General features: G+C 34.9%; 2 protein-coding genes and 1 pseudogene across 3 annotated transcripts; 2 read left to right on the top strand and 1 right to left on the bottom strand.

Moving 5' to 3' along the window:
* The first annotated feature begins 5945 nt into the window (after positions 1 to 5945).
* Positions 5946 to 6671, top strand: LOC149498199 (secreted RxLR effector protein 161 pseudogene; annotated as a pseudogene).
* A 2537-nt stretch (positions 6672 to 9208) lies between these two features.
* EMB1345 (Transducin/WD40 repeat-like superfamily protein) lies at positions 9209 to 16453 on the top strand. Of its 2 annotated transcripts, XM_037636927.2 has the most exons (10): positions 9211 to 9626; positions 10427 to 10573; positions 10794 to 11012; positions 11152 to 11213; positions 11449 to 11514; positions 11648 to 11719; positions 12716 to 12778; positions 14983 to 15052; positions 15628 to 15711; positions 16153 to 16453. In XM_037636927.2, the coding sequence occupies exons 1-10, from the start codon at positions 9432 to 9434 to the stop codon at positions 16222 to 16224; spliced, it is 1050 nt and encodes a 349-aa protein (XP_037492855.1). In that variant the 5' UTR covers positions 9211 to 9431; the 3' UTR covers positions 16225 to 16453. The 2 variants fall into 2 exon arrangements, with proteins under 2 accessions (XP_020533186.1, XP_037492855.1); XM_020677527.3 differs by lacking the exons at positions 14983 to 15052; positions 15628 to 15711; positions 16153 to 16453 and adding an exon at positions 13604 to 13891 and having other exon boundaries at positions 9209 to 9626.
* Positions 16454 to 17601: 1148 nt separating this feature from the next.
* LOC105629495 (uncharacterized) lies at positions 17602 to 18459 on the bottom strand. Its single transcript, XM_012211104.4, has one exon. It carries the CDS (start codon positions 18442 to 18444, stop codon positions 17782 to 17784), a length of 663 nt encoding a protein of 220 aa, XP_012066494.2. The 5' UTR covers positions 18445 to 18459; the 3' UTR covers positions 17602 to 17781.
* Positions 18460 to 18720: the final 261 nt, after the last annotated feature.

The following is an 18720-nucleotide window of genomic DNA, read 5'->3' as shown; positions in this document are numbered from 1 at the left end:
ATACAATAGGGAATGACCAACTTCCACAGGAGAGAGCAAATGAAACCAAAGGTTAAGATCACTCCAATTCGAAAATGTTGTGCGCTTTCATCTCTTCATTTTTTTTAAGCTTTTAGACATGTCTATAATATTTTTCAACAAAAAGATTCAATTATAAGGTTAGTGCAAATGGTAAAGAATAAGCAATCACAAGGAAAGATTATATGAACTTATAAATTTTAAATGATAAGGAAGCCTTAGGATGAAATGCTCAATGGTAATCCAATTTAGTGTTTGTTCTCCTATAGATATTGTTGCCTAAAAGAAGCATAGTGTGAGTTAACTGAACTGAATTAAATCCTGAACCTAATTAAATGATTATCATCAGTAGCCAACATATATAAAATTAATGAAATAAAGTCAAAAGGTGATATTTCATGCCTAGAATTCAAATTTAGAACAAGGTATAGAATATGAATTAGCATCCCAAATAACAGAAATAAATATAAGAACAAATTAGAGAAATAAATATAAGAACAAAACTCAACTCTAATAAAAATAAATGTATGAACAATAACTAATAACTAATCTAAGTCTAAGCAAGTAAAACCCTACTAACTAATCTAAGGCCAGAATTAAACAAATTAAAATTTAAATAATAATAATAATAATAATACAGAAATTAAAATAAAAAAAAATAAAGAGACGAAAAGTGAGAGAAGCATATCTTATAGAAATTCGAAGAAGTACAATTAGTTTACAAGTTGATTCTTGTTGGTCATGCAATAAAGAGAAGGGTAATAAGTAGCCACGAAATGGCATTTTGGGAAGAGAGAGTTGTAGAGAAGAACAAAAGGTTCAGAAATAAGAAATAATCGAAGGTGGGATTGGCGTTTGAAGGGTTTTTGCAAAAGAGAAATTATGAGAGGGAGAGAAGGGTTTTTGCGAGTGTTAGATTTTTTTCCCTTTTTTTCTAATTTTTTCTTTCATCGTTTGAAATTGTGCTATAAGAGATAATGAAACAAAATACTAAACAAATACCTTAAAATCCATATATTAATTACCAACAAAATATTTTGTCAGTATATAAAAAACTTAGTTGCTAAATTTGTAGTTTTAGGGTTGAATTATTAAAAACTTATATATCGACTGCATTTCATTCAACATTTAGTTGGTAAAATACATTACCGACCAAATTTCTGTCAGTGCTATTTGTCGGTAATGAGTCTCATTTCTTTCTAAATTTTGTGTCGCCAATCGTTAATGCCAATGTTACCTACTGCACCACCTCAGCAGAGGACTATCCAAAATATGGTGACTAAGAGCCTCATCCACAACCAAATTAGCAAGTCTATCCGCAACTTTATTTGCTTCTTGATAATAATGCTAAATTCGAACTTTCCAGCTCCGAGAGACAAGAGCTTTATATTTGCAATAATGTTAGCAAACCCAATCCGCAATGGATTACCTTCGACCACCAGGTCCTTAGAAACCAACGAGTCCACTTCCAGCAGAACCTTACGATAGCCCAAATCCCAGTTTAAAGAAAGACCGAAAATAATAGATTGAAACTCAGCTTCCATAGAAGTACATACCCCTAACCGAATCAAAAAGCCTTTACACCAACGCCCACAAAGAGTCTTTAATAATCCACCACCACCTCCAGGACCTAGGTTCCCCCTTTAAGCGCCATCCGTATTAATCTTCACCCCAAGACTCAAGTGGAGCCGTCCAAGATACTCTAACAAATGCTTGAAGCATACCCTGCATATCAAACGGTTTACACACCATTGTTACCTGGAAATGCAGAATTCTCAACTTGGCTTGAAGTATTAGATCCTATCCTTTAAACATAACTGCATTCTGCCATCGCCAAATCCACCAAACCATAAGTCCTATTAAAATATCACCGATTAATTTAGAAAAGATAACTACTAAAATGGGCTACCACAATAAGTTAAATACTTGGCAAGCTTCAAGCCCAAAGGTGGGAACCCTAAGCCCAAAGGTGGGAACCCTAAGCCCAAAGATGGATGTCTCAAGCCCACATGGTGTGTAAATACGTAGGACATTCTAGAATACTCTCACCCACAAGATATTTTAATGAAATATCTCACCTACTCTAGAATGGTCCATGTAATCTCCACCGTACATTTTTGTAAGTAAATCATAGCCGTACATTGCGGAAGTGAAAATGCCTATAAATACCATCCCTCACCTTATTTGTAAACAACCAATCAAAAACCAAGTCCAAGAAACATGTAAGTAATTCTTTCCTTAAGCTTTGTGAAAGTTTGCTTCTTATTAATACAATTTTATTTGGTGTTTTATGTTAATATTATTTTGGTTGCCCTTCCCGTTATTATTTTTGGTGTTATAAATTATTAATCAATCTTGGAGTTTATCACTACACTGATATCCAACAAGTGGTATCAGAGCGTGGTTGTGGTGGTAGTTGTTGTAGTCGTGGTATTTTGCGGTGTTCATTTACAAGTGTATGGTATCATTACTCTGCTGGAATTAATAGTCGGGGACTGTTGTTGAAGCAACAAGATTCACAAGCAAGGATTGTGATCGTGATTGGTCAGGGACCGTCGTGTATTGGTTAGTGTCAGGAACACCAGTACCTCATGGCGAATTTTTTTAGAGTTGCTAATAGCATCGAGAAGCTAAATAACAATAATTACAGGAACTGGAGTACCCGTATGAGATATTATCTCATAGGTCAAAACTTATGGGATATCGTCGGAGGAGATAATATTACACCACCAATTGGGGATGCAAAAGCTCTAAAAGAGTGGGAGACAAAATGCAGGAAGGCGATGTCTGTGCTGACGGTTGCAGTAAAAGATGAGCAGATGCAACGGATCAAGTCGGCTAAAACACCAAAGGAAGCGTGGGACATCCTCAAGTCTGCTTTCGTTAAGAAGAACGAAGCAAAACTGCAATGGCTCGAAAATGAGTTGTTCTAAATCTCGCAACAGAACCTCACTGTAAGTCAATACTTTTCTAAAGTAAAATCTTTATGTGAGGAGATTTCAAAATTAGATCCAGACAACGAGATCAACGAGACAAGGATGAGGAGGATCATCATCCATGGTCGAAGACCTGAATTTAAGGGTCTTGTGACTGCTACTCGTGGTTGGGCTACGCAACCAACCTTAGACGAGTTAGAGAATATCTTGTCCAATGAAGAGACTTTGGACGAAAAAATGTCTAAAGTAGCTTTGAAGGATGATGAGAAAGCTCTCTTTGCTAAAAAGAGGGGATTTCAAAACGTTGCGAGAGTAGATGGTGGAAAAGAAAGAGCAATCAACAAGGATGGAGAAAGCAAAAGTGGAGACCATTACAGTAAGGGGGAGCAAGGCTAGGACAAAGGAAAGACGGCTGGCGAGAAAGTGATCGTTGCTATAAGTGCAATAAAAGAGGACATTTCGCCTGAGAACGTCGAAGTAGACGAGTAGAAGGAAACATAGTATCAACCCAGAACGAGCAACAAAGTGAAGAGTAATGAGATATTTACAGTTTCTTTATTCAAGAGGAAGAATATTCGCCTCAGAAGCCAGTAGAGATGATGATGCAAGGACCCGAGCAGGAGTCATCATTAATAATTGTAAGTGATAAAATCAACTATGATGATGATTGGATAGTTGATTCTGGAAGTTCTAATCACATGATAGGAAATAAGGAGGAATTATCGGATGTATCTGATTATGATGGAGGTCGTGCTGTAGTCACAGCAAATAACACGAGATTGCCAATAGCTCACATTGGAAAGACAACCACTGTTTCTCCCTCCAGTAAGGAGAAAATGGAGTTATAGATGGTTACCATGTGCCAAGGATGAAGAAAAACTTGCTCTCTGTATCACAAATAGCAAGTGCAGGTAATTATGTGGTGTTCGGTCTTGATAATGTTAAGGTTTATCGTAACCTTAAATTAATCGGAGATCCAGTCATTGAAGGACGACGAGTAGAATCAATCTACGTCATGTCAGCACAAGAAGCCTATATTGACAGAACAAGGAAGAGTGAGACAGCTAACTTGTGGCACGCTTGGTGGGACATGTTAGTTATCGCAAGCTTAAGGTGATGATGAAGAAGTCCATGCTTAAAGGTCTTCCTCAATCGGAATGCCGAGAAGACACTATATGTGCTGGATGCCAGTATGGGAAAGCTCACCAACTTCCCTTTGAAGAGTCAAAACATAGAGCCAAGGTGCTATTGGAGTTAATACATTCAGATGTTCTTAGACGGATCAAGCAACCTAAAAACAGTAAGATGAGGTACATGATTACTTTCATCGATGACTACTCGAGATATGTTTGGGTAGATTTCATGGTAGAGAAGTCGAAAGTTTTTGAAAAATTCAAAGCTTTCAAGATGAAAGTTGAAAAGGAAGTCAGAAATAAAATTAGATGCCTTCGCACCAACAATGGTGGAGAGAGTACACGTTTGACAAATTCACTCAATATTGCCAAGAGCGAGGCATTCGAAGGCAATTCACATGTCCAAGAACACTGCAGCAGAATGGAGTTGCTGAAAGAAAGAATCGACACCTAGTGGAGATTTACTGGAGTTTGCTCCATGTGAAGAATGTGCCAGCTAGATTTTGGGCAGAGTGCATGAAGACAGTTGTGTACGTCACCAACAGACTACCTCAAGTAAGACTGGAGTTTACATCCCCATTCCAGAAACTGCGGAACATTAAACCAACTGTAAGTCCTTTTCGATTTTTTGGATGTGTATGTTATGTCTTCATTTCGGATGAACTTCGAAGCAAGTTTGATAAAAAAGGCAGTTCGCTGCATATTCGTTGATTATGATGAGCAAAGAAAAAGCTGGAGATGTTGTGATCCTATAACTAACAAGTGCCATATTTCACGAAATGTGGTCTTTGATGAGGCATCATCTTGGTGGTCATCTCAAGCAACCTTACTACCAGACTCAAAAGAAATTCAAGAAAAAGTTGAAAAGATAGGAGAGGGAGAGTTCATCCCAGAGAAAGGTTAAGCAGACCCATCCAGAGTTTAAGAGAAATCGAAGAGCCCATGGAAGATAGGTGCATACGAACAATAATAGCCAAGTCAAGAAGAACAAGATCCAGATTATCCTCTACTTCGGCGATCGGGTCGAGAAAAAAGGCCTAATCCAAAATATGCAAATGCTGCTATAGCAGAGATAAAGGAGCCAACAACTTATGAAGAAGCATCAAAGAAGATTGAGTGGACTACTGTGATGGAAGAAGAAATTGCTGCTTTGGAGCAAAATCAAATATGGGAATTAGTGCCAAAACCAAGAGATGTGAAACTCATCTCTTGCAAATGGGTCTACAAAATCAAAACTCGCTCGAATGGATCAATTGAGCGATGTAAAGCAAGACTGGTTGCTCGTGGATTTTCTCAGCAGTATGGCTTGGACTATGGTGAGACATTTAGTCCAGTTGCCAAGATCACTACTGTGCGTGTATTACTAGCTTTAGCAGCTAGTAAGTCATGGCATTTATGGCAAATGGATGTGAAGAACACATTCTTACATAGTGAAGTTGATCGTGAAATCTACATGGAGCAACCACCAAGGTTCAAAAGTTGTGAGAGTCCTAACTATATGTGCAAGCTAAGGAAAGCTCTCTATGGTCTAAAACAAGCACGGAGGGTCTGGTATGGCAAGATTGCAGAATTCCTTATCAAGAATGGATATGTTATGGCACTAGCAGATTCCAATTTGTTTGTGAAAGATCAGGAAGGAAGACTAGCTATAGTGCTAGTATAAGTTGATGATTTAATAATCACTGGCGACAATATCGAAGAGATTCAACTCATCCGAGAGAATTTTGCTACTCGTTTCAAGATGAAAGAGCTAGGAAAGCTCAGGTATTTCCTTGGATTGGAGATAGAAGAAGCCAAGGAAGGTTTGTAACTCGGACAATAGAAGTATGCAAGAGATCTGCTGAAGAGGTTTGGAATGATGGAATCCAAGCCGATATCTACTCCAATGGATGCTAATGTCAAGCTATGTGCTCATGAAGGGAATGATCTTGAAGATGCTACTATGTATAAACAACTAGTGGGAAGCCTAATCTATCTCACTATGACACGGCTGGACATTTCCTTTACAGTTGGAGTAGTCAGCCGATTTATGCAGAAGCCTAAGAAACCTCACTTGGAAGCAGTTCGAAGAATATTGAGATATGTCAAAAGTACAATCGATTATGGGATCTTATACAAGAGAGGTGAAATTATCAAGTTGGAAGGATATTGCGATGCTGATTATGCAGGAGATCACGAAACTCGGCACTCAACAACAGGTTATGCATTTAGTCTTAGTTCAGGAGTAATCTCTTGGTGCAGCAAGAGACAATCTACAGTGTCACTTTCCACAACAGAAGCTGAGTATCGGGCGGCAGCAACAGCAACTCAGGAAAGTGTTTGGTTGTCACAGCTTATAAACGATCTGCATCAACCCTTCGATTATCTGATTCCGTTGAATTGTGATAGTCATTCGGTTATACAAATGGCTCAGAATCCGGTGTTTCATGCGAGAACAAAATACGTGGAGGTTCACTATCACTTTATCAGAGAGAAGGTTCTACAAGGAGAGATTAAAATGAAATATATCAAGACGGAGGATCAACCAGCCGATATCTTTACAAAGAGTTTAAACGCAAATAAATATGAAGATTTTCGCCAATAGTTGGGAATGATGAAGAAAGAGAAATTAATCCTTAAGGGAGAGTATTAAAATATCACCGATTAATTTAGAAAAGACAACCACCAAAATGGGCTACCACAATAAGTTAAATACTTGGTAAGCTTCAAGCCCAAAGGTGGGAACCCTAAGCCCAAAGATGGATGTCCCAAGCCCACATGGTGTGTAAATACCTAGGACATTCTAGAATACTCCCACAAGATATTTTAATGAAATATCTCACCTACTCTAGAATGCTCCGTGTAATCTCCACTGTACATTTTTGTAAGTAAATCATAGCCGTACATTGAGGAGGTGGAAATGCTTATAAATACCACTCCTCACCTCATTTGTAACCAACCAAGCAAAAACCAAGTCCAAGAAGCAAGTAAGTAATTCTTTCCTTAAGCTTTGTGAAAGTTTACTTCTTATTAATATAATTTTATTTGGTGTTTTGTTTTAGTATTATTTTGGTTGCCCTTCCCGTTATTATTTTGTTTTAATAAATTATTAATCAATCTTGGAGTTTATCACTGCACTGATATCCAACAAGTCCTATAAAAGATAAGAGACCTTTTTTCCATCCTGCCAATTGCTTATCTACTTGCAAAAGAAAAAAAATCAAAATCATGCTTCCCTACCCGATCATAGAAGATTGGAACTCGCCAATAAGAACCAATATTCGTAGATAACCGCATACCAGTTGCCTGCCAAATTTGCATCTGCAGCTCCAGGTCAACATTCAGGGAAAAAAAACATTTGAGACTCCGCCTTATTATTCCTTTGACCCGACGTTGCCCCAAATCGATTAAGATAATCTGTAATAACATTGATTTGTTCCAGAGATGCCTCGGCAAAAGCGATATATCATGAATAAAGAAAATGTGTGAAACTGAGGGACCTCGTCTACTAACTGAAAAAGGATGCCAAGACCCATTTCCCACAACCTGATTAATACAATGTCCCAACCTCTCCATACCTAGTACGAATAAATACAGAGAGATTTGATCACCCTGACGAACACCATGCTTAGGACGGAAAGGATTCGAAGGTTTGCCATTCTACAAAATACACATAAAACATGCCTCAAAACAACGACGGATGATAGAGCTCCAAAAAGCTAAAGACTTAACTAATTGCAAGGCTTCAATAACAAAATTCCTACGAAGGAGGTAATAAGCCTTCTCAAAATCAATTTTCAGAATCATCCACTTTGTAGATCTATGACAACCCTTCATAGAATGGACAATCTCTTGTAAAGTGACAACATTATCATATAGTCACCTACCTCGGATGAAACTACTTTGATTGGCTGAAATAAGAAAAGGAAGAACATGTTTCATGCGGTTTACCAACACTTTTGTCAGAAGCTTATATGTTAAATTGCATAAACTTATTAGGCAAAACTGAGTAATATATTCACGATTAGCTACCTTTAGAAGAAGAGTAACCAAAATGTCATAGATTCCACGCGATAAAAAACTCCACAATTAAGAAAATTTAAAACCGTATTAATGATCGAGAGACCAACCGATTTAGAAGCCTTTTGGAAGAAAACAGCTTGAAAACCATCTAGCCCTAGGGCCTTATAAGGACTGATAGATCTCAAAGCTTGAATAACTTCATCCTCCATAAATAGGAGATGCAAATTTTCCCAATCCGAAGTAGAAAGTGCAGGAAAGCCATTCAGGATCCCAGCAGAAGGTAAACTATCACCACCATCAGTATACAAGTTTTTATAAAAGGAAAATGAGAAGTATTTAAAACTCATAAAAGTCATAAAGAGAATGAAATTGAAGGGATGCATAATCTTAGAATTAAAAAAAAATGTAAGATTTTTCTCAATCAATTTAAAAGCAAATACTAAAATAGTAAAGACTCTCACTTTCTTAAGATGATGCCACGTAAGTATATAGAAGAACTTTATGATTCTCCTCTGTGTATATATAGAGAAAATTATAGTACGATCCTTGTGGTTTGCAAAATACAACTAGTTCGTTCATGTATTTTTTAAAATATACTAATTTGTCTTTATATTTTGCTTCCATTACACTATTAGATTCTTATGTTCAATTTTTACATATTTTCCGCTAAGTCAATAAGAAAACATAGAGGTCAAAGGGGAGATAGTAAAATATTATAGTAGAGAAATTACAATGTAGTCCTTATGGTTTGAAAAATACAATTAGTCTGTCCCTGTGTTTTTTAAAATAAAACAGGTATTTTCGTTATTTTATAAGATATTTAATGAAAAAGATGCAAAAATTACATGAAAAAGATCTTGTAGTCTGACAAAAGTAAACTACAAGGACATTTAGTCTATTTCCTAAAAGACAGGGACATACTAATTGTATTTCGCAAACCAAGAATTGTATTATATTTTTTCTATATAATATAATATAATATAATATAATATAATATAATGATTCAATATTACGAACAATACCGCAGTGAATTGGGAGTGCGAAAATTGGAAATTACTACGCCACGTGGGAGCCACACTCCTTCTCCGTAATGTTACATTCACCGGCACCTTTCCAGGACGAAGCCCGTGTAAAACTTTCAACCGGTCGTCTTTTTACTATTCTCGAGAAAGAAAGAGAGAAACGCGAAAGGCCAAAGTAGCAAACTTCAACTTCTGCGCTTCACTTTTCCCGATCACTTTATCACTCTTTGCTGGCTTTAATATACCAATCGATCACTACATAAATTTTTTTTTTTTCCCAATCAAATCTCTCTTACTATTTCATTCTCGCAATTGGCTCCATGGATTTAATTGACTGCAACTTTGAGCTGAAAGAGATTCAAAAACTCGAAGGCCACGCTGATAGGGTTTGGAGCCTCGCGTGGCATCCAGCCTCCGGTACCGGTGAGTATCCACCGCTCTTGGCTTCTTGTAGCGGCGATAAGACTGTTCGAATCTGGTCTCAGAATCCAACCTTTCGTTCTTGGGATTGCAAGGTTTTTGACTTCTTATTCCTTAGCTTCTATTTCCTGTTTGGTCGATGAGTAAATATAAGTGTTGAACTTGAAATGGAAGTAGAAGTCGAACTCCGCTTTTTTCCTTTTTCTTAATTGCAAAATCAAGAATCAGATTAAGTGAAGTTAAGTAGTTGGATTAGGCATGATTGATTATTTGCTGTAGTTTCTAGTTGTTATAAAAATTAAATGACTATCTTACTTATAATAAAAGCAGTAGAATTTGCGAATTCTGGTTTATTTGTTGATACGAGAACTGGAAAAGTGATTTATTGCATGTCTCGAGTGTACAAACTACAAAGGAGGATTATCATTTTATTTCCATTTTTTCAAATGTCAGAATACTGATTTTTTTGTAGGATTTAAACGCAAAAGGATCTCCTAAGCATATTCCTTCAAGTAAATTTTCGCACTAATGAAGCTAATTAAGTTATATTGAATCGAGGTATGGAATCAAGTGATCAGAGTTGCATAGTTTTTCTTCCTCCAGAGTGGTAGAAAGAACATTTAGCTCTTTCTTACATTTCGTTGTGTGCTTTTTAATTAAATTATATTTACATTGGCGTGTCACTTCTAATATGAAATAGAGTTGACTAGTGCCAGTGAAGGTATAAGGTTACCATTCCAACTTTGGTTGGTTGTTTATTGTGCTGGGTCTTTCATTTCTAGATCTGTGTTTCTCATTTCTTTTGAGATTGATGGTAAATGTAAAAATCCTCATACTATATTGATTATAGTTGATTTTATCTGGGAATTCATATTGATAACATGTGATTATGCAGGCAGTTTTAGAAGAAACACACACAAGAACTGTGCGATCTTGCAACTGGTCCCCAGATGGGACGTATTTGGCCACTGCAAGCTTTGATGCCACTACTGCCATTTGGAAAAGCATTGGAGGTGATTTTGAATGCATTTCAACTTTGGAGGTTTGTCTATAATTTAAACATGTTATCCGTCCATGCTGCTGGAAAAATTTAAGCTTGTTTGTTGTCATTTCTTTATATGTGATATAATAGCTTGTTTGAATAAAAGTTTCTTCTATACTTGTCATGGCAACTAGAATTGTAGATATGCAACTTCTCTCTTCCTCCATAATACACACACCTTTTTCTTTTTTCACTCTTTTTTTTTTTGGTTGGCAAATAGGGTCATGAAAATGAAGTCAAAAGTGTGTCTTGGAATACTTCTGGAACTCTGCTGGCAACATGCAGTCGAGATAAAACTGTTTGGATTTGGGAAGTAATGCCAGGGAATGAATTCGAGTGTGCTTCAGTATTACAAGGACATACTCAAGATGTTAAAATGGTTAAATGGCATCCAACTATAGACATTTTGTTTTCTTGTAGTTATGATAACACTATTAAGGTACTTTATGGGTTACATTGCCTTCCGCTTTCAATTTTCTCTATAATATCTTTGTAAACATTGACTGTTATTCCCTCTTAGATGACAAGATCATACATATAGGATTAAAAATTTGGTAAGAAAAAATTGTTATTCACAGGTTTGGGCTGAGGATGAAGATGGTGATTGGCACTGTGTTCAGACCTTGAGTGAATCTAACAAGTACTACCTTACTTCTTTCTTGGTGTTGCATCATCCTCCCTTGCTGTTTTGATTCTTTTCCTTTCTATTGTTTATATGGACATATTTTTTTCGGTCTACATTAGTAAAATTACTATCTTTAGGTCTTACATGAACTTGATTTCTTTCGCATGGGTATATATTTGTGTGGGCCTAATGACAATTTGTTTTGCGTTAGAGTAATTGGCCTAATGTGACATGGCTTTCTTTCTTTCAGTGGTCATACTTCTACTGTTTGGGCACTTTCTTTTAATGCTGATGGAGACAAATTGGTTAGCTGTAGGTACGTGGATCTTTTTTCCTTGTTTAGATATTGATTGGGATTATTTTTTTCATGACATTGAGGAATTCTATCCTAAGTAAAAGCAAAGTGATTCTTTCAAAGGCAACTTAAAGATAACTGGATTCATTTGCAGCGACGATCTTACCCTAAAGATATGGGAATCAGATATTGGAAGGACTGCATCTGGTGATGGCCATGCACCCTGGTGAGGAACTTTGCACTTTTTTGATCTTCTAGTATGATTGTATCTATAATGCTGTTTGAGATGTTCTGTTTCTGAGTAAACAAATAGATCTAGACTCTAGATGTTCTATATTTGACAGGCTGTACTTTTGGAATGGAATTTGAAGAAACAAAGATGTTCCCCAATATTGTGGAAACCTCATGCAAAGTATTTGAATAATTAATGGAAAACATTTAAGTATAAGTAGTAGCTTCTGTGCTTGGAAGCATCAGTAACTCTGCAAATAACCAGAATTATAACTTAGCATATTTGGCTGTGAATAAAGGAGGAATCAAAGAGTTGGTAATGACACAAGCCAATTCTCTAAGTCAAGTGATGTGGTGTTTATCATTAAAAATTTGAATTACTCAATCCCAAATGTTCTGTCGTACCTTTCAATTTTTGTATTTCTTGTCCAAATTCATTCTTAACCAAAAGAAATATGGTATTTCTTCAATTATAAATTATAATCGTTTCAAAATAGCAAACAGGGATAGATTTGGGATTTTATATTTAGTCACTCTGACTATGAACAGTTAAATGCATTTCTAAGGAAAGCAGGAGTACCAGATAGTCATAGAAAAATAGAATAGTGCGAGTAATATTGAACTTTAAATTTTGATAGGCTGTTTTGAATAGCAAGAAAAGCACTACATGCTATAGAAATGTAGTAATTTCTCATTGATTTTACTATTATAGTTCTTTGCAAAAAATTAAGGTTACTGTTTTCTTCTAATTTGTGAAAAATATTTTTACTATTTGTTATCATTGATTTCATTCAGGAAAAAATAGTTTTCAGCTACAAGATATGGTCTTAGAATGTCAATAGCATCATATTATCTTTAGGTGTAATTTGACAGAAATATGAAGTTGTACGCTAGCTATTTTTTCATTTACCTTTTCTAGTTACAGCATGTACACTATGAGCAAACTAGACTCCTGAAATTATTAATAAAATATTTTATCATTTTTTTTCAGGAATCACGTTTGTACTCTCTCTGGTTATCATGATCGGACAATTTTTTCGGTTCACTGGTCAAGGTAGTGAAATTTCAATTAATTGCAATAATTACATGGATTTGGGTTCCAATATTTGGTCTTGAGCAATCTACAATAATATGTGTAAAATGGATTTATTTAGGATTGTCTCTTCTTCATTGCCCATACTTTTTCCTGTTATCAATGTTTAGCAGTCCAAAAATAGGAAAAGGAAATGCATGCACCATTAGACACCTCTGGACATTGGTTACAATATTCTGAGGTTTAAAATGCATAGGCGAGATAAATATTGGTCATCTCCTTGATTTGTAAAGAAGTGATTTTTGTTGAATGCTAAATTGACACCTATGATATGGGTAAAATTATATTGATGATCACTAAAATTTGCATTTAGTTTCATTAAGGTTATATAACTTCAATTTTTCATTTTTTAGTCATTAAATTTTAATTTTGTTTCAATTATGAAGTTATCATTGGAATCCAGTGACTGGCAATACTAGCATAACACTAAAAGTAAAATATTTTATTCAAAAGAAATCTTATTTTCTCATTAGTTAGTTTGCAAATGGTGCCCCCAAATGAACTAAGCTTTAAAAAAAAAAAAAAAAAAGAAAAAAAAGAATTTCAACTCTGCCATTGTATTTTGCAATCTTCTTCTTTCTCTTACCCCTCTATTACTCTATCATCCTTTCTTTGTGAAGTATTATTACCATTTGGTTATCGGATCCCTATGGGTGATCTCCTGTTGAAACAAAAATAAAAAATTTAGTGTTTTAAAAATGGCAAATATGTGACCTTTAGGAACTAAGTGTAACCATTGTTGTAATTTATTCTGCAGAATACCACAAATTCATTGTTTGTATGCAGCTTAGGTACCATTCGGGACTTGAGTTGAGAGACCAAACCAACAGCCATGAAATCTGGAGTTCAAATGAAATTTTGTGCAAGCGATTGGCTAATGTTATCCAGGCATGGCCGGTTCATTGAACCGCGGGTTCCGGTTCAGGAAACCGACGGTTCAAATTTTTTAAAATGTTGAACCTGAACCGGCCTTTGAACCTTTGGTTCCGGCGCAGTTCCGATGAACCGACGGTTTCGTTTACTGTTTCCGGCGATATATGTTTTTTTTTTTTTTTTTTTTTTTTAAGTCGGTTTTAATATTACATCTTTCTTTCGTACATATTAATATGAGTTTAAAAAATATTGGTAAATTTTATTTTAAATAAATTTTAGGATGCTTGTACTCATATAGGAATAAAATTAATTAATTTTACAAAATAATCAAATAAATTATCACTTTATTTTGTTTAAATGTTATTAATTAAAAAAGTTATAAGAAAATTTTGAAAAATGCTTCAAAAGAATGTAATTTTAAACTTAGCAAACAATTTAAAAGGGTAAAAAAAAAGTTAAAAATAATATAATTAGACTAAATATTTCTCTTTTTGTTTACCAATTTACTTTTTAGATTTTTAACTTTTAAAGTAAAGTGTATTTTAAAAAATAAATCTCTTAACTAAAGTATATTATGTAGTATAATATTATTGAGACTTTTAGAGATGCATAAAATAGGCTAAGTGATTATCATTTTGAAAATAAAAATAAAAAATTTTCGGTTTGACCCAGACCGATACCGCCGGTTCCTGTTTAAAATTTTGAACCTCCGGTTTCGGTCCAGTTCCGGTTCGTCTACAGTACGGTTCGGTTCCAGTTCGAATCGAACCGGTGGCCATGCCTAATGTTATCTAGCAATCTTTCATTGACGTTGCTATTTGATTGAATAATCCATGGTCACGTCCCTTGATTTGAAATAGGAAAGAAAGTGGAAAAAGGTTGTTATGATGGGCCTGTTTGGTTATATATTTCATCAATTTGTTTGTATCTTGAAATTGAATCTCTTAAGTAAAGATGAGAATGTTTCTTCTTCTTCACACTTGAAGTTGAACTCTAATTTTCCCTTGATTGAATAATCTTTCATTGACTTTGCTATTTGATTGAATAATCCATGTTTCACGTCCCTTGATTTGAAATAGGAAAGAAAGTGGAAAAAGGTTGTTATGACGGGCCTGTTTGGTTATATATTTCATCAATTTGTTTGTATCTTGAAATTGAATCTCTTAAGTAAAATATGAGAATGTTTCTTCTTCTTCACACTTGAAGTTGAACTCTAATTTTCTCTCCTCCACCAAGATATTTCTTTTACTCACTGGCCTTAAATTGATTATTTTTTCATCTGAATGTGACAGGGAAGGTATTATAGCCAGTGGAGCAGCTGATGATGCTATTCGACTTTTTGTGGAGAGTAAAGATGGTTTGGTATTTAATCATTTCACCCACACGTTTATATCTACTGGTTAATTAGCATGGCAGTTGTTCCATTTTACATTGTTGTTGAAGCAGTATTAATGCTTACTCTTATGATACATTTAGAAGTATATGAACATATGCTTGTGTGCTTTCCTATGTGCACACATACACTTAAACACATGTATGATATTTACTACCTTGAGCAGTATTATCAGAATTGCACTTGCAAGTTATTTGCTTATGGAGTTTGCTAGTCATTGCAAAAATTGGCCACAAGTATATTGCTGTAATATTGATCCTGTTTGAAGTGATTTATTCATTTTTTTGACCCTTTGTGTTTGTTGATATGGAATCACACTCTGCTCAGATCTGAATATCTAAACCAAATGAAACAATTTTCTGAGTTATAGGTGTGAAAGGGTCAACAATTTCTAAAGAAACATAAAGGAAATGTGACTTCATGAACTTCACTATTATGGTTCCTTGGAATTTCTGGATGCCTTAATTTTGTTCTTGGTCCCATATTTTGCCTATTGAATTTGGAAAAGAACTAAATCGAATAATCTCAATTATGTTTGTTACAGGTTAATGGTTCTTCATGTAGACTACTGTTGAAAGGAGAAAAGGCTCATGATATGGACATAAATTCAGTGCAATGGGGACCTGGAGTAAGATTTCTTCTATAAAATTAGTGAGACTATATTTAGATAAATTACTTTATAAGTACTGAAAATTGAGTGCCATCATCAAATATGATTAAAGTGGGTGGTGGATGGATTAATCATTCCGTGTTAGTTTGACAACAATAATGCTTCTAATTTGAATAACTGTTTGCAAAATAAAATCATTTTAAAAGTTACCGCGGTCTTCTAGTGATTGATTTATCCATTCACTTTTAATACACTCAAAAGCAAACAAAGTGATGCATGATATTTCTTATCTCCCATCTTGCCTGTTTTATATTGAACTCTTTCATGTACTTTCTTCTTAGCGCATGACACCAGAATATTCTTAGTTTAATACTTATTTCATATTTTCCTCTTTTGGTTCTATTTGCTTAGTGATTTGTGTTTAACATTCTGCTGTATATTTTTGTTTAAATATGACAGGAGAATCGGCTTCTTGCTTCTGCAAGTGATGACGGAACAGTAAAGATATGGGAGCTGGCAACTCTTACATGATTTTACTTTTCTTTCCCCCCACCCCCCCAAAAAAAAAAAAATATATATATATATATTTATAAACCTTGTATTGTTTCATAAAGTTGTAGAAACAATCTTCCTAAGTAGTCAGCCTTTTTCAAAATTTTTCCTTTCTTTTTTTGTGAAATCAAGAAATTCTATAAAATTTACTAGAGAATTGTCACAGCGATTGGGTTAGCAGAATCATTTGAATTTTTACAGTGTTCAATTTTGTCTTCAAATTTGGTTATGAACTTTTGTTTTTATCCCTCCCTGGCATTAGAACTCAGGGCCTTAAAATTCAACAAGGGTTGATCAAGTTGACAGTTGCCTTGCTGTCTAACAAATACATAGCTGGATATACCAATAATGCTAAGCTGTCCAACATGTTTAGCATACTAGTTAAGTAGGGAAACATAGACAGGGACGCTACCCTGTTGTGTCAATAAAATTACTTTAAAGAAAGTAATATCTGACATGCTTGTTGGAAATATTTTTGTGCTGTGTCCAGAAAATGTTTTAAGTAAATATATTCAAATATATGGAGTGCAAGTGTTGGCGTTTTATTGTTAATTAATTTTAACCCTGTTATTCAGAAACTCCCTCTAAGAAATGTGGAGCAGGGCATTTATAGTTTCATCCATTTACCATTTTAAGGTATATTCAGCTGTTTGAGTAAGTAGCTTTTCATCAAATGCTAAAAGTTAAATATTTTATAAAATGTAATTTTAATATTTAAAACACTATAAAAAAAAGCTTTCGTAGAATAAAGGTCTAATCGAGATTTTCAATTTTTAATCCTTAATTGAGGTTTTCAATTTTTAACCAATTCGGTATAAAATGCACAATTTTTAACCAATTCGTTATTATATGCACAATATGTAAATAGATAATGTAGGCAAGAAGACGTGCGTCAGAGGCCAATATAATTGTTGCTGCGCTGTTCAACTAGGTTATTCATGATTGATAATGCAGAATCATTGGCCGGTTAATATCAAGATACACGAGAAGCAGCCATCTATTAGAGCCGTTATTTTGTGGATGCCATTTTATGATATTGACTCGAATCTAAATTCGAAACCTTTCTGATCCGAAAACCCTTCCTGCACCATTGAGCTTACGTACTAAAACTTGTGGTTAGATTTTTCTACAAGAATATCTCCACATCTAACTAATGTCGTTCCAGAATATCGTTCCAGAATTTGTGATTGTTCATCTCCCTAAATATTTTTCCACGGATCAAACGGAGATTGTCCTTTGATTTCAAACATATTGTCTTAGCATGTATGTTTTAATAACAACAAATATTCCAAAAAAAAAAAAAACCACAACATCAATCCAGTTTCTGGTAGATTAGGTTAATCATCCACCACAATAGAAACAGAATAACTAGTTAAATAATTAATAGACGTAAAGTAATTTCATGATGTTGTGGAATTTAATTAACGATTCCATAATCATGAAGATCATCATCAAAACAAATGGAAACTAATTAATTGAGAAACAATAGGAATGATCTTTACGTTGATAAAATTACTCAACACCTGTTTTCTATTCTTAATCTTCCAGAAGTTGCTCTTCTTCCTCTTCAACTAAAGCTGCGCGAGCAGACATAATACTGTTAGGCATTAAAGGAGCATCAAAAGCAGAACAATCAATCCAGTCCTTCAATAGCTCTTCTTGACCCCATATATCTGGAATCCAAACCCTACCTGCAACTTCAATTCTATGTCTCCTTAATCTTTCACATCCAGAATCATATTCTTGCACCAATGCCTTGCCTCTCGTCTCTTGTTTCTCATTCTTTCCATAATCTTGATCTCCTACAGGCACCCCAGTGTCACTCTGCTGGGTCTTCCCTTCACTTTCTTGTTGATTTTCATCATCGTCGTCATAATCATTAGTAAGACGATAATGGGTTTGGTTTGATTCTAATGGAAGCGATAATGGATTCATTTCTTGATCTTCTTGGTTACTTGATTCTTGATTTTCTTGGTTTCTTGGTTCTTGATTTACTGGTTTCTTGATTTCTTGATACATGGGATTGTACATTTCGTTTTTCTTTGTGAAAGAAGAAGACTGTGTATTACAAATGATTTTGAGGGGTTTAGAGGTGAGGGAGCAGAATAAAGAGAAGAATGGGTGGGGAGTCAGTTTACACGTCAACGCTAAGGTGGTATTTTTGTGTATGGTAAGTGACAAGTGAACGTGTCCCGTCATCGAGATTTATGGGATTCCAAATTGTGTGGTTTAGTTAAGAGTTTCCATATTATTGGCACGAAAAAAATAAATAATAAGAAAAGAAAAGAGAAAAAGGAAAGGCTTGAGTGCAAGTTGTGTGATTGATTTTTTTGGAGGATTGTGAGGCTGATGTTGATTTTGATTGGGGGAGGAATGTGATTTTTGTGGCCAATGAGGGTCCATGTTTTGATCTCAAAATGTGTACTTTTTATAAAAATTTTATATTCAACAAATTGTGTTTACTTCTAATTTTTG

This window comes from Jatropha curcas, chromosome 2 (assembly GCF_041381405.1).
Source record: "Jatropha curcas cultivar XTBG-Jc1 chromosome 2, XTBG_Jcur_1.0, whole genome shotgun sequence".
Lineage (NCBI taxonomy): Eukaryota > Viridiplantae > Streptophyta > Magnoliopsida > Malpighiales > Euphorbiaceae > Jatropha > Jatropha curcas.
This window is presented reverse-complemented; position numbering and strand designations above follow the sequence as displayed.

What these genes read in the sequence shown, in the direction of transcription:
- EMB1345 (XM_037636927.2), top strand. Translation starts at nt 9,432, where the DNA reads ATGGATTTAATTGACTGCAACTTTGAGCTGAAAGAGATTCAAAAACTC. An exon ending in TTCGTTCTTGGGATTGCAAG is followed by an intron (nt 9,627 to 10,426) that starts GTTTTTGACTTC and finishes GTGATTATGCAG; the next exon opens with GCAGTTTTAGAAGAAACACA. An exon ending in AATGCATTTCAACTTTGGAG is followed by an intron (nt 10,574 to 10,793) that starts GTTTGTCTATAA and finishes GTTGGCAAATAG; the next exon opens with GGTCATGAAAATGAAGTCAA.
- LOC105629495 (XM_012211104.4), bottom strand. Translation starts at nt 18,444, where the DNA reads ATGACGGGACACGTTCACTTGTCACTTACCATACACAAAAATACCACC.